At 43.0% G+C, this 16,537-nt stretch overlaps 1 protein-coding gene across 1 annotated transcript; it reads left to right on the forward strand.

Annotated features, from left to right (window-relative positions):
• The first annotated feature begins 2,650 nt into the window (after positions 1-2,650).
• LOC126474785 (trypsin delta-like) lies at positions 2,651-16,007 on the forward strand. The gene is made up of 2 exons (XM_050102261.1): positions 2,651-3,058; positions 15,645-16,007. The coding sequence occupies exons 1-2, from the start codon at positions 2,651-2,653 to the stop codon at positions 16,005-16,007; spliced, it is 771 nt and encodes a 256-aa protein (XP_049958218.1).
• Positions 16,008-16,537: the final 530 nt, after the last annotated feature.

A 16,537-nucleotide genomic window follows, 5' to 3' on the forward strand; every position in this document is an offset into this window, starting at 1 on the left:
AAATACTCGGTGAGATAAACAGGAATGGCAAGTTTATACAAAGACAAAAATTACACTAAAACCACCTTGGCTCATGAATGTACCCAGGACATTAATAATGGATGGGCATGGTTCTTAATATGGTGTATGATCACGACGGATGGCAATTCATGCTTGCAACGTGATCCAATACTGGCCACATTGTGGTAGCGCGCTAGTTTTCTTTACAAGTGCGGCTGACAACTACTGGACGGAGGTTGGTGCGTGTGGATGTGCTGCAGTACGGCTCCCCAACACATCCAACATGTGCTTGATGTGATTTAAGTCCGGAGAACGACCACGCTAGACCATTCGCCTTACATCCTCTCGTTCAAAAGAGCTCTTCCACTTTCGCTTTTCGATGGAGCCAATTGCACCATCCGGAAGAACACTTGAGTAACGAGTACAGTGTCACAATAAGTTTGATCAAATTGCACCAACGGGTTTTCCGAGCTTCACGTTCACGTTCTATGTATTTTAATCCAGGACATTGGCGCAAATCCAGGTGATTAAGGACACTACGCTATAAGTGTGCGTTAGCGACCTCGGCTACGGAGGTGAGTGTAAGAGTGTGTACCAATTTGTAGAGTCCTGAAGCAGATAAAATTAGACACTTTGTTTGTAACAGAACTGTCAATGCGCACTATTGAATGGTAATATTTCTTGAACGACTGAACACTGGAATTCATATATACGCTCACAGCGCAATCACATATTTCACTAAAATGGCTGTTTCTTCGGCCAACTGGCTCTTGTAGAGTGTGTGTTGGTATCTCGTACAACATACAACTCACTTGCCCCACAGAAAGAAATCCAAAGGAGTGAGGTCGGTAGAACGTTCTGGCCACAACACGGGCCCACTCCTCCCAATCCAAGATCTGCGGGAAACATTGTCTAAACGTTCTCTGTTGTCAAAGGCAGAGTTGCGAGCGGCGCCGTCACGTTGGAACCATCAACTTTACCTGTATGATAGCAGGACTGTCTCCAACATTTAGGGTAATACTTCATGGAGAAAGACCCAGTACTCTCCTCTAGCAGCCGACACATTTACTGCAAATTCTGATGGTGAAACATACGAGTTATCTTCTCATTTTCCAACTCTCAGACACGTCTTGTGGTTTTCTGAAAGCAGGCTGATGCCATCTATGCATTAATGTCAGCGAAGGGTATTTTCACTGTTGTGTTGGCAGAAGAGCCAACACCGTGTTACTAGTGGAGGCCGAAATGCACGTGTTATAGCTCACGCAGACTGGCGTGAGGAGGGAAGGACTATACTGACGTGAGGTCTGGAACATGACAAGAATTAGAATTCAGAAAGCGGACGGAATTAGTTTGATACTTTACTTTAATCGATTAATGATGACCGTCGCTCTTGACGGTACATAATTCACAATATTATCTGTTCAGAATACACAGTAACTGAATATGGCGCCTTGCTAGGTCGTAGCAAATGACGTAGCTGAAGGCTATGCCAAACTATCGTCTCTGCAAATGAGAGCGTATGTAGACAGTGAACCATCGCTAGAAAAGTCGTCTGTCCGACTGGGGGAGTGATAGGGAGTCTCTCTAGACTAGACCTGTCGTGTGGCGGCGCTCGGTGTGCAATCACCGACAGTGGCGACACGCGGGTCCGACGTATATTAACGGACAGCGCCGATTTAAAGGCTACCACCTAGCAAGTGTGGTGTCTGGCGGTGACACCACATTTATCATCATATCTAAACCAGGCTGTCTGAATAACGCCTCTGAATATCAGTAGCGCCAAAATATTCATGGGTCTCTAAGATAAAATCGGTGAACTTGTGATATTTTAGTCTTATAACACTAGTATTTACTTTTGAATACAGTGTTAGAGTGAACAGTGATCAATGCGAAACAAATATTTACTATCAAAAACAGTCTTGATCACAATTTATTTATGACGCTGACCACAGTAGTGGTCGAAACCTGTCACCGTATTAAATAAATTGTGATCAAGACTGTTCTTTATAGTAAAAATATTATAACAAATGTGTTTCTTTATGGTTTTTTGTATATATCATTTTTATATACTCTATACAAATAACCTATCTCATAATGCGTTTATTTCTAAGCGGCGGTTCGCTGACGAAACTGTATGAAGACGTGATATCGTTAAAACTGTTTACGAAATGTCGAGAGAGTCTTAGTTTCCTCCAGTGCGTATCACCCTGCCAACGCATCATGCCTAAGAAATTTACTCATTCGCACTTCCTGTCAGACGCCACATTATGTTTCCTGAGCTCTGAAAAATCTGACGTCCGTTCACATCATGTGTTTTTTTTTCCGATCAGCTTTTGTATTTGTCACGCAGCAACGCGTGTCTTGAGTTTGACTGAATTCACTCCACAGTCTGACGTCAATCCTTCGGATGCTTTGCAGTATCGAGTGCTTTATTACACAATCTTCTGAGAAATTCCACAAAATCATGCTTTTCAGAGCTGTGAAGAATACTCAGCGATAATATCACCAAGGTAAACTTAGCGATACGAACTAGCATTGACCTTCGTAGAGATATTATCTGATTTCACATTTAACTGGTCCCAGATAAACAGAGCAATAAGAGGATATATGGGCCCCGTTCGACACAGCTAACGCAGAGGAAGCCTTTGAGATGTTGAAACTAGGCATCGTACTGTGCACGTTGGCCGCCGTCTGCAGCGCAGCGCCCTCCCCGAGGGGTCCCTGGTTCGGACCCCGGCCAGGGCCCCGCATAGTGGGTGGGGAGCCCGTGGACATCTCGCAGTACCCGTGGCAGATCTCGCTGCAGGTGTTGGGATTCCACGGCTGTGGCGGCTCCATCATCAGCCCCACGTGGGTGCTGACGGCGGCGCACTGCGTCGACTCCCTCCCGGCTGTTCTGTTCTCCGTGAGAGCCGGCACTTCCACACGCGAAAGCGGCGGCACGGTGTACGACGCCGCAAATTATGTTGAACACGACGGATTCTCTTACGCCACTGCTGACTTTGACATCGCTGTCGTCCAGATATCCGGCTCCTTCTCCTTCGACAGCAATGTGCAGGTACTGTGTGCAACACATAGTGCAGATTTACAATACAAACTTTCATTACTTAAACGTTATTTACATTACTGCTCGTCACGAAACATTAGTTAGTTCAAGTAATAATTTGTCCATGGGCTTGACTGCGGTTAATTCCATCATTTTTGACGGTTTTTATTAATTTTCACTGTACATTTCCACTAACAATTCTGGTGTAGCTTGAAAAGGGACCGTCGCTGGGGTATTTCACGTGAAACAGATTCTGGCAGAAGTTGCCTTGATTAAAAGTTATCTGTTTGTGGGGAAATTATCTATTCTTAGTTATAGGTACGTTTAGGGGTATTTTACTTGCTTTATGTCATAGGTTCTCAGAAACCTCCTTCATCTGTATTACAGCCCTCTATGGGTGTGGATGTTGAACACGAATAATACGCAACGGACTCTTTTGGAGGGATCACTGAAGGAGTTTTCCCTCATAGAACGCAGCATACCTATTGGCAGTCTGTGCCATTAATATTGCTAAAGGGGTATCGGGTTTGTTCAAGCATAGCATACTGATGTTATTCTGAATAAATTTGCTTTGTTTCTTTCATAATTTAATATAATGCTAGGTGGAGGTGAAGCCTCTTATTACTTTACACAACTGCACGCAACACGCGCGCTACTTCTGGGGAAGGCGGAATTCTTAACAGAAGGGATTGCATCTCATCAGCCACTAGTAATTTTCCCGCTACTTTAATATTAAAACACATAGGACGGGATAGACAAGAGCTCACACCTGCACCTAGTGCACAGATTCAATACTAGCATGCAATGGGGTGAGATCGGCTTGGCATTAGACGATTAAGCTTTCTTTTCTGTACTCCTGCTCTGTACTGTATAGCAACTTCAGTTATAATTTAGCCAGTATCAAACGATACTGCATGTGCACGTGGTGGCTATGACCACGTTGGTTCAAAGTGGCTTTCCACATGCTTACAAGATTTTAATCAAACGGTTGAAACTGTGTAAATGCCTGTACCGTGAGGTGGTAGCAGTTTATTTAAATAATCTATTGCTTCTACTCGAGTTTCTCTATAGGCGAGCGTAGCTGCCTTGTTACTAGTTCGCCACACGTGTAGCACGTGGCCCCTATTTGTACACAGAAAACACACATTAAACATCAATAAACCCTTACAAAATTCCTAACACAAATAAACTGAAAGTCACACGGTTGGTTACCTAACTCTATCGTATTGATGGACAATTTGACTACACAAGCCAAACGTTACCCACCGCGTGGAGTGAACACAAAGACATACATATATCACTCTCAATACACTAAAATCATACAACAGAAAATAATCAAAATAACCATGAGCGCAATCACTGGTGTCCCTATTCAACGCTGGGCTGAAATAGAGTGGGTTAGTCACAAATATCCAGTATTCCAATACCTTTTTCCATTGCCAATCGAGACGGACATGCTGAAGGCACGTCCACTCGCTTACCCTTTCTTCGCAGAACAGCCCCTTACCATGGCGGAGCTCCTGAGATCCTCTGCTATTCGGTAGAGGTAGTAGCCTGACCAACCTCTCCCCGCTAAACCCTATGTTCTCATATTCTCTTAGACAAAGTTTTGCCTGTGGTCGATCTCTGCCACTCAAACCAAAGGACACAAAGTTGGCAGTACTAAAGTCTACCAAGAGTTGTCTGCTTCCAAACTAACGGCTGACATCGCTTCAGGAAGGATGGGAATAGGTTGTAAGGGATATTTCACGTGCGTGAACATATTAACATTAAATAAATATTCTACACCATAATAAATATTCTACAACGTAATAAATCAACGTTCCATCCTCCATCATGGGAGCTTCGTGGCGCCCGTGGTGGGGCTGCGTTACGAGAGAGAGAAAAACGGCAAGTGGCCACAACCGTGAATATCTATCGATTATGCTGTCCTTTTAAGATGGTACGATTGCAAAACATCGTATTTAATCATGGAACGGTACATACAGTACCGTTTCAAGCTTTCTTGTATTGCTCCGCTGTTTTTCCCTACCAAACCAGTTAAACAGTGCTAATTGTAGCACTCGTTTCGTTAATACATATAAAATAAGATATTATACTATAGTATTTCGGGAAAGATCAAATAACAATTTGAAGATTCTACTATTGTAAAAGGGGGGGGGGGGGGGCACTTCAAAATGAAAGTTCCACCTTAAGACCGCAACACAACAGTGACGTATTGTCAAAAGAGAGTCTATGTTCTGCGTTTCCTGCAGACACAAATCCGCTGCGTGGCGTAAACAAGTGCATCACAGAGTGGGAATACTATAGTGCGGCAACTAGAAACGTAGTCCGAAATTGAAGTACATGGCACAGTGCGACTCGCGTAGGCAAAACATCTAGTTTGGACACAAATTCACCGCGCAGTTCTGGTGTTACATTGACCAAATACAGTATCACTTCAAACCTCAGTGAAGTGTGTCAACAGCCGTTTGGATGGTGCGCCACTTTGGTGTCAGCATAATTAGCTGTTGGGTGGGAGGGCCAGGCCACAACAAGTAAGCGGAAATTAAATTTCAAGCACCATTCACTATTAAATAGCGAATATCAATACACGTTTATTTTAAAAGCATGTTTTGCACGTTCCGTACAATGAAATTATTTAGTTTCTTGATAGTAAACATTTTACAGAAGAATACGAAATAAAATTTAGAAAAAGAATCATTAAACAGGCGTCATCGCAGACGGCCACAACCCGGTGTGCTCAGTCGCCGTAACAGGATCACACAACAAGAAACACAGGCATTGGTTGCAGGGCCGTCACAATCAGACTACTACCACAGACTAAAATCGTTTTTATGTTTCAAATGTAAATAGAGCCCCAACTAAATTATTTGAACCAGAAAGCTAAACTCTTTAAAATCTTAAACGACCGCAAACGTAAATATTAATAACATATATAGATACTGAGCTTCGCTTGGCGTGAACGAATGGCTCCAATAATGGAAACCTTAAAATCTTTTAAACCAATTTCTTTCAGAAAAATTCAATATGCTTCCAAAAGGCCTCCATTTAAACTGGCACTCATTACAATAAATGTATTACAGATAACAAAAAAGGTAAACTCATGACGAAATACCCGATGTAGTTTCAATAACTATACGCAATTCAGCATGGAAGCGGCCAGCTGTGCGCTAAGATTTACACTGATTTGGTTACCCAAAATTAATTCGAAATAGCTTTATAACAGCCCCTCAGTGGTAATTGCCATGTGCGAACTGAACTACTTAGCGGAACACGAACTAAACCTACAGCAAAACAGGCTGTAATGACCGAAAAACCTGATTCAGACTAGACAATAGCTTTACAACTTAAGAAACACATACGTTTCTCTAGACAAGAAAGGTGTCCTAATCCGTTCACTCAGTATGGGGAAGCCAAATAATTTTTAAGATAACGATAACCAAAAATTGAATCAGCCCTGCTCTCCGCAATTATATAAGAGAACATATTTTAATTTCTGCTATTAAGTAAAGTGAAACATGAACACGAAGACCAAGAAAGTTTCACTTCATTTCACGTTCAAACGTTAGTTACGAAATACCAGCCACACATGCCTATGCCATGTGTTGTATTCACCCAAATTGGCAACATCCAGCAGAACAAAAACACGAGAGGAATCATTATTCGTTGTAATTGTACTTTTTCCTATAATCAACGGGGCAACCCGCTATTGCAGATTTCACAGTCAATCTGAACCTGAGACATACATCGACAAGCCACGTAAGAATGTGGCGACACTTTAGACAAACAATAGAATTGCTCACCGAAACAGCTGTTGTCAGGTGGATTAACGCACTCACATTTCCGATGTAGGCCGTTGGCATTAGAATGCATGAAACTCCGAGGGAGCTGTTACATCGGCCAGGGCCATGTGGTACATCCCAGTAACCACGCACCTGATTCAGTACTCGATTCCCGGCGGCCAACCGCCTAAAATTCACTCCCACACCCACAGTGTACATAGTTCGCCACTGCTGGTCACTTTCTCATGCGAGCCGAGTCGTCATTCCATGACTCCCCTGGCCGCTCCGAATACCGTCCATTTACACCGTCTTCTAGTCTCCTCGGTGTGTCTCCGAGACCAAAATAACGACGTCCCTTGGGAAACAAGTCGACAGAGGTCCGCATGGCTCATCCTCCCTCACTAAAAGCTAGAAAAGCCTGCCCCTTGGGTAGGACTTGGAGGCAACGATAGAAGCCACCGATCGCCTGGGCGACATGCACACTGTATTCCTTGCCTATAACGAGATTGTGAACAAATACATCGACTGGATTCAGTACTTAAATCAACTTGCAAGGTCATACAAAAGAAGGTGTCAACTTGCGAGAAATGGCAGCATCACCCTGCCATCAAGCGCTGAGAATATGGATGAAAACTTCGTCCTGGTAAGTACCTTACATGCATTCTGTCCATTATTATAACGTTGGGCCTGTCTTCGGTGTGTCAGATCAGTACTGCAACTGGCTCGTCTCCACTTTTGTTGGATAGTTTCACAGGTGATTTTGTCCGGAGGGAGATCATTCATGGACCACAAACTGGCCAATACAGAATTAAGGGGATAGCTAAAATCCAAGGACGCGGACGTTACCCGAATTACATCACAATTGACCAAGTTAAATGCTAGTCTCAGGCAGTGGATGGATATATCCCATTTCGTTCCGGATAAGAGCTCGGAATATTGTCAACATAGATTTGAGATTAGGGTTATCCCCTCCTCAAAGGACGGTTGAGGATGGGGTGGAATCGTCGTTATTGTACCGCGCTTTCAAAACAGAGCCCTTTAAGTCCGTAGGTAGAAATGCCGAAGCATTATCTCTAACCAGGTTCAAGGAGGGCAAAATATGGGAATCAATTTGATTTGACAATTGTCGTTCGGTTACGGCGGCAGCAACTACACGACGGCGCGTGGAGTAGTTGTCATGGTCCGCGGACCTCCCCCCCCCCCCCCCCCCCCCCCCTGTTAGAAGTTCGAGTCCTCCCTCGGGCATGGGTGTGTGTGTCGTCCTTAGCGTAAGTTAGTTTCATTTAGATTACGTAGTACATAGTGTATAAGCTTGGGGACCGATGGCCTCAGCGGTTTCGTCCCGTAATACCTTACTACATATTTCCAAATCTCCAAACTCCACGACTCAAACGAGCCATAAAAACCGGAAAAAGTCGTCTAAGGAAAGGAAAGTACAGTGGGTTCCGTTCTGGATCCACGACAACAGCCCAACCTAATCAATAAGCAACTTCTCCGGTGGACTGCTCTCATGCGTTGACTGAAGAAGTCCTTTCTGAGTTACAATCCAACTTAGTAGCCTTACACTTTTCCCTCTACCCCAATAATCTGTAGATATTTTTGCTTACGGTCAGCCACTTCATCGTTTTATGAATGCCGAAATTCCCTACAACCAACGAATGGCTAAATATCGAAAAATCGAGGGCACTAATTCGTCAGGTAAACAAATCTTAGTCGCATAACATACGATGCCTTTCCTTCAACTATAACCTCGCACCTGCTCCTTGGCAAACAGTTTCCTTTGATCTGCTGAACTGAAGGGTCCTGGCTCTGTTTCTCTTTCAGATTACCAATGAGTTTTGGTACTTCTGTACATACGACCGAAACCTTAACTATATCTTCCTGTATTTCTTTCGGCTCCCTGAGACGTGCATCAGCTATTAGATTGTCTAAACCTTCGTTGTGTTTCACATGGAAACGACATTAAGAGATGCGTACAGCCCACCGTCCAGTTCTCCCCATTGTTCTAGGACAGGCGAAGACCTAGCTTATGGCCTGATTGTCATCCTCAAGTGTGTACTGGATGTGCTCTAAATAGTGCTTAAATTTTTCCAGGTCAGCTATCACCGCCAGAGTCTCCCATTTATAAGCTGAGTTCATCAGCTCAATTAGCTAAAGAGCCCTCGAAGTGTAAGCCACAGGACGACGACCACTATCTTGTTCTTGTAAGAGAACAGCAGAAACCCCCAAATTCGAAACGTCTGAACCACGAAGGGGCGCTCGAAAGCATGTACGGCCAAGATGGGATGATTACTGAGCGACGCCAAAATGGTATCTAAGCCGGAGCGCTGAATTTCTTCTTACTGAAAATTTTCTTCTTTCAGTGGGGTGTTAAATTGGGTAAAATTAATCACGAGCTTCGTAAAGTAGTCTCCCATCCTCGGATTATCTATGGATATCGCTCGTTACTTCTAATCTTTCCTAATATCGTCGGCTGACTCCGAATTTCCCAAAAAGGAAAATGTCTGCAGGCAAGTTTTAATTTAGATGGCTTAGCAGTCAAGCCGGTGGCTCAGAGGCATATCAGGTTCCATATGGTGGACGTACCCTTGGAAAGTCATACTGAACACAACTACGTCATTAAAGTTGTTGTACATGGTTTTAAATTTTAAACCACCTCGTACTGCGTCTAAAATGAGCTATACACTGGCTGTCCCCATGGATAACCCGTGCAACCCCCTGCAGCCACTGAGAGCAACACAAATAGAACTCCGTACCAGGAGGAAATTAAAAGGAAAAGCACCTATTGCGAATATCTGTAATCAAGGAATTCACTGAATACAACAACGTACGAAAAGCAAAGTAACCAGTAAACGTAACTATGATCAGCTCCGTTGGCGATGAAAAACTTTGATCACCAAAGCCCCGGCAAACAGCCCACCAGAAGCAGAAGCTGCCCATCGGCAGTAAATCTCCATGCCGTAGCTTCTGAGAGAGGAAACTTACATACAGTAGAGTACATCAAATGCCAGCCATGGTCCAGTAATGAGGGACTGCTTCCATAGTCAAGTAAGACACAGACGAGAAGATGATTTATCTCCATACAAATGTTATTACATAAGGAAGCTGATATTGATGTCTTGTGTAATAGACGTTCTCCCTGGCGTCAGCTTTCCGGAGGTTCCTGACAACTTGCCGGACATTCACGTACGAGGTGTCCCCGCCTGCCGAAGAGAAAACAACTTCTGTCATTGCATAGCACAGGGTCCTACTTCCTTATGCCCATGCTGTTTGTCATCTCTCGTAACAAGAACGTTTTTCGCCAAGTAGCGCTACTGATCAGCAAACGGTATACGTTCGGTTTTGGAGACCATTCAGCCTAAATCCAGGAACCTGGTGAGTATCTGGGAAAACATCACTTGCGAGCGATTATCTGGCTTCATTCCTTCTGAAGTATAGTTACTGCTACACACTTAGTTACTTGCAAATCTGAGATTCCTCAGTATATCGCTCGAGCATCTCACCACGAGATTGAGAACGACAAAATTTTTATTCCTAAGCTCACTGCTAACCTTAGGGGTCATTTTTCTCTGAATTATTATTATCCTAGATCCCCCATTGTTCTCTGGTTGCATCATACTTCAGTTGCACTCTTAATCAATGAGCTCTGAGTTAAAGCATAAAAAAGCCGATGGATTACCTAATATAAATCTCAAGTGTGCCAATGTAAAACTTGAGACAGACAGTGAGCCATAAAACATGCACTACTTGTCCGCGATCCTAGACCGATAGAACTGTAATTCCTTGAAGTAAGAGCATAGTGAGATGTTGCATCCCAGTAAATGACAAGGATGCCAGTTGACCCGCAATTCCCTCGTCCGCATAGCAACTTCATTCATTCGTCTTTGTTGGAATCGGACAAACCTCTTGATCCATCATTCCAATATCGGCCCACCCCACATTTAAGGCTAATATGTAATTCCATGGCTCCGATGAACAATCACTCAATAACAATTCCCTGCTTCTTACTACTCGTAAAGTGTTTCAAATCCAATGATCAGTTAACCTAGCGTTTAATCTGAGCTTGAAATCTAAATACTTGGTTGAAGGTGGGGTTACTGGTTCCCAAGAGGTCAATGTTCTCACACACACCCGAGAGAGCTGGAGTTTAAGTATCGAAAGAGGAACCTACCTCACCAGTTCTGTGAATGGTATCGTGTAATGGGCAGTCCAACACAACTTGTAAGCGTGCTTTACGTTCCACAAAATTCCGAACTGACCACGAATTGTTAGTTCATAAATAAGCTGCTCCCGCTTGCATCATTTTATGGACAGGGAACGCCTTGGCTCCATTACTACTGCACTAATATCCTGAGGAATGGCAGTCTATCCACACACACAGCAAAGCTCAAGGACAAATTTATTTATTTTAATAGTTATTGATGTTTCCTGAAGAAGAGTTAACCAAATACAGTCAACCACTTTTCACTCTCTGCTACTACTGAAAAGGTGCGCCACTTTGGTATCAACATCATTAGCTCCTGGATGGGTGGGTCAGGACACAAGTAAACGGGAATCATATTTCAAGCACCATTCACAATTAAACAGCTCTGTTCAAGGAGCATTTATTTCAGAGGTCCCTTACATAATACTTACAATAAAATTATTTAAATCTTGATAGTAAACATCTTTCAGAACAATACAAAATCTAATCTAGATGAAGAATGTTTAAAGAGGCGCCATCACAGACAGTCACAGCTCGGAGTGCGTAGTCGCCGTAACATGATTACCCAACAGGACCACAAGCATTGACAGAAGGGCACTTACACTCAGGGAACTACAACAGACTAGAAGCTAAGGGAGCGTTTCAAATATAAACTGAACCTCAACTAAATATTTCTCATCATCAAGGTAAATGTCTTAAATTATGACACAGAAAAGTCACGTAAATGTGTTTTACAAACGTTAGATACTGAGTTTGAATTGGCATAAAGGAACACCTAAAATAATTCTAACCATGAAATTCTTTAAACTCTATCTCTTTCAAAAAATTCTAAGATGTGTCCTCACGGTCTCTAGTTGGAATGGCGTTGAGCATATCAAACATACTAAAAACATTTAAAAATATATACCTATGGAAAAATACATGGCTCAGGTTTAATAAGATATTCAGGATGGCAACGGACAGCTGTGCTGTAGAATTTATACTGATTTAGTTAGCCAGAATGAAGTGAAAAATGCAGTGTAACAGCCCTTCAAGGGCAACTGCCATTTCCTTTAGTAGATTAATTCACAAATTCCGTTGGGTATTGCTGCTCGCTTCCTGATACTTGGCCGAGCTGTCATTCCAAGACTCCCACGCCCGGTCCTTATATGCCCGCTTACACCGTCTTACCCTTCGTGTATTACGTTTTGTTTCCCCTGATGTGGCTCTTAGTGGAAGACACTGAGCGCTGTCACGAAACAAATTCGACAGGAGCCCATACAGCTCAATCTGACCATGACGCACCGACGTGGATAATGTGCGCGGGGAGCGACATGCATCGCCATCTTCCATACACGAGAATGTATAGGCAGGAGAAGGACTGATCCGTAGCTATAGCAGTTTTTCCGACAATGAGGACGTTAGAGTTCACAAGTAACTCCGTGTCCCGGGAGTGGGTTTCTGTCGTCGACGAACTGAATTATTGGTAGATCTTTTTTTGAAATATATAACCGCCATTTGACTGTACAGATTCATTATGCTTGAGTAGAACATAAGTATAATGATTTCTGATACTTCTAACACTGAACATTGCCTAAGGCCGAAATCTACGTTGTAGAATAAAATCTACTGCACAGATAATGGCGGTTGTGTCTTTCAAAATGTTTTATATGACTGTGCTTCCACACCAAAGTAAAATCATTGATTGCTAGAACGCTCGGACGGTTGTTTCAGAGCTTTGCAGACTATCTTGAGGAAAGTAGTGTCATTTGTCTGTGTGGTTTTGAAGTGGAGAGCAACATTTAGTAACGGCTACTTGCTCAGGCATAATACTGTACATACTGTTTCAATCCCCTCATATTTCCTGATCAGTGTTCATTTTTATATTTATCTCACGAATGAATTAATCTTCTATGAGTAATTTTAATTTTATTATGTTATTATTTTAACGCACTTGGCATCCATGTACCCATCAAATGGAAGAGGCCATTTTAATGACACTTGATTGTGTTTGGAGGTACATGTTTACTACCAGATTGTACGAAATACGGTAAAGCCAAAACTATCGACATAGCACACAAATGTCATATTCACAGTAGGTGCTGAAAATATTTGTTTCTATATAGAGCTCAACCCCTGCTCGTTTTTCTTTTTATGATTAAATCGTTGGTTCTTGAATGTTGTCACGAACAGTAGATTTTTTTTTTTTTAGTAAGAAATCTCTTTCGCCGGCAGTTAAAATTGGCTTTGCTGCCGACTGTATAGGCAATACCTGCTACTCACTCATATTGCTACATCTATATTTCGGCGATTCTGCAAAAATTTTTCATTTGGGGCAGTATTTTTCTACTTGTGTTGTTGGAAACCCACGACATAATTGTAATTCGTTTGCTCGTTTCGTTGTTACTTCCTTGTCTTGGCATTTTGGCGCTTATGTTTGTGTTAAATGTGGTTCTATTAAATGTCCTCAGTTTATTTGGTGTAATTTAAAGTTCTGTCTCGATATCATCGTCGATTTTGTACCTGGTATAAGATACCATATATTTACATCTACATCTTCATTTACACTCCGCAAGCCACCCAACGGTGAGTGACGGAGGGCACTTTACGTGCCACTGTCATTACCTCCGTTTTCTGTTCAGGTCGCGTATGGTTCGCGGGAAGAACGACTGCCGGAAAGCCTCCGTGCGCTCTCGAATCTCTCTAATTTTACATTCGTGATCTCCTCGGGAGGTATAAGTAGGGGGAAGCAATATATTCGATACCTCATCCAAAATCGCACCCTCTCTATACCTGGGCAGCAAGCTACACCGCAATGCAGAGCGCCTCTCTTGCAGAGCCTGCCACTTGAGTTTGCTAAACATCTCCGTAACACTATCACGCTTACCAAATAACCCTGTGACGAAACGCGCCGCTCTTCTTTGGATCTTCTCTATCTACTCTGTCAACACGACCTGGAACGGACCCCACACTGATGAGCAATACTCAAGTATAGGTCGAACGAGTGTTTTGTAAGCCACCTCCTTTGTTGATGAACTACATTTTCTAACGACTCTCCCAATGAATCTCAACCTGGTACCCGCCTTACCAACAATTAATTTTATATGATCATTCCACTTCAAATCGTTCTGTACGCATACTCCCAGATATTTTACAGAAGTAACTGCTACCAGTGTTTGTTCCGCTATCATATAATCATACAATAAAGGATACTTCTTTCTATGTATTCGCAATACATTACATTTGTTTATGTTAAGGGTCAGTTGCCACTCCCTACACCATGTGCAAATCTGCTGCAGATCTTCCTGCATTTCGCTACAATTTTCTCATAGTTCAACTTCTCTGTATACTACAACATCATCCGTGAAAAGCCGCATGGAACTTCCGACACTATCTACTAGGTCATTTATATATATTGTGAAAAGCAGTGGAACCATAACACTCCCCTGTGGCACGCCAGAGGTTACTTTAACTTCTGTAGACGTTTCTCCATTGATAACAACATGCTGTGTTCTGTTTGCTAAAAACTCTTCAATCCAGCCACACAGCTGGTCTGATATTCCGTAGGCTCTTACTTTGTTTATCAGGCGACAGTGTGGAACTGTATCGAACGCCTTCCGGAAGTCAAGGAAAATAGCATCTACCCGGGAGCCTGTATCTAATATTTTCCGGGTCTCATGAACAAATAAAGCGAGTTGGGTCTCACACGATCGCTGTTTAATGTAACATCGGTGCAAATACTCTATTAGACGTTTTACAGTAATGTAACATAGGATAGCAAGAACAGACGACACACGGTTCTTTTGATGATATATCATTTTCCATTTAATTCTATTTCAGAATACAGGGAATTTCTAACAGTCACAAGTCAGAGAAATAAATGTAAAACGAATACATTTAGGGTTACATGTAAGGAGTTAAAAATATCTTTGGGTGTTGGTTTTTATGTTTGTAAACTTACCCAAGAATAAGTTCCATTTATAACGGTGGATTAACGAGCTCAGTATTAACTTGTTCAATAACTCTGCGAATAATGTTAAACTACTTAAATACATTACAACTTCGTTTATGGGAGTCAGTGAAATTATAATAGTCATGACTATAGTCTCCAGATGCTCACTTCCGTCATTTGGGTAGTACACTACCGGCCATTAAAATTGCAACACCACGAAGGTAGCGTGCTACAGATGCTGCTGCCCTGGCCAGCACATTCTCCAGATCTCTCTCCAACTGAAAACGTCTTGTCAGTGGTTGCCGAGCAACTGGCCCGTCACAATACGCCAGTCACTACTCTTGATGAACTGTGGTATCGTGTTGAAGCTGCATGATCAGTTGCACCTGTAAACGCCATCCAAGCTCTGTTTGACTCAATGCTCAGGCGTATCAAGGCCTCAAGGCCGTTATTACGGCCAGAGGCGGTTGTTCTGGGTACTGATTTCTCAGGATCGATGCACCTAAATTGCATGAAAATGTAATCACGTGTCAGTTCTAGTATAATATATTTGTCTGCATTTCTTCTTGGTGTAGCAATTTTAATGGCCAGCAGTGCATGAAGACATGAAGTATTGCTTAAATTTCTGTGTAGTCGTGCACATTGTGTGAAGTGTATGGTAATTTGTGACTGTTGCAGGCGGTCAGTCTTGGCACTTCAGAACCAGCTGCAGGCACAGCAGTGACCATCACTGGCTGGGGAGACCTGTCCGAAGGGGGAACGTCGCCGCGCCAGCTGCAGGCCGTCACCACGAACGTCGTCTCGCGTGACTCGTGCAACGTCAGCTACGGTGGGCAAATCACGGAGAGGATGATCTGCGCCGGAGACCCGCAAGGTGGCAAGGACGCGTGCCAGGGAGACAGCGGCGGTCCCCTGGTCGTGGACTCCACCCAGTACGGCGTCGTGTCATGGGGCAATGGCTGCGCGAACGCCAGCTACCCTGGTGTCTACAGCAACGTCGCCGCTCTGCGGTCCTGGATTACAGAAAACTCCGGTGTCTGACGCCTATAGCGGTCGGAATCTTTTCCACATAGCTCCATGCTTTATACTGTCAGTTGTCAAAAAACTTTTTTTCGGTGAAACATGCTTATGTCAATGACAACCGAAACTGTTACTTACTATTATTCCTTATTACCTAAGTGGAAATTAATCCAGTATTATTTACTTACATTGTAACAGTTCTCATCGGGCAAGAAATATTACGAGTAAATGTATGTGAGTTAGTACTATTATGAATAAAAACACTGTCCTTGCTATAGCGAGATCCGGCAAAGAAAATAAATATGAGATATGGTAATTCACTGCTGTTAAAGAATTATCTCACTATCACTACCACAAGCTACTGACGTTGTCAACATGGTCATCCACAAAGCATCTTCTTGGAGACGTTTCTTCGCAACTAATACTACTCTTTCTATGTAGTTTCCCTAGGCTGTAGCTCAAAAGCTAGAACTGGGATTCTCGTAGCAAACACACTCAGCAGGACTCCTCTGCTCTACATAGACCATCACAGATAAGGCTTGCTGTAGATT

The sequence above is a fragment of the Schistocerca serialis genome, chromosome 4 (genome assembly GCF_023864345.2).
Source record: "Schistocerca serialis cubense isolate TAMUIC-IGC-003099 chromosome 4, iqSchSeri2.2, whole genome shotgun sequence".
In the NCBI taxonomy this organism is placed as follows: domain Eukaryota; kingdom Metazoa; phylum Arthropoda; class Insecta; order Orthoptera; family Acrididae; genus Schistocerca; species Schistocerca serialis.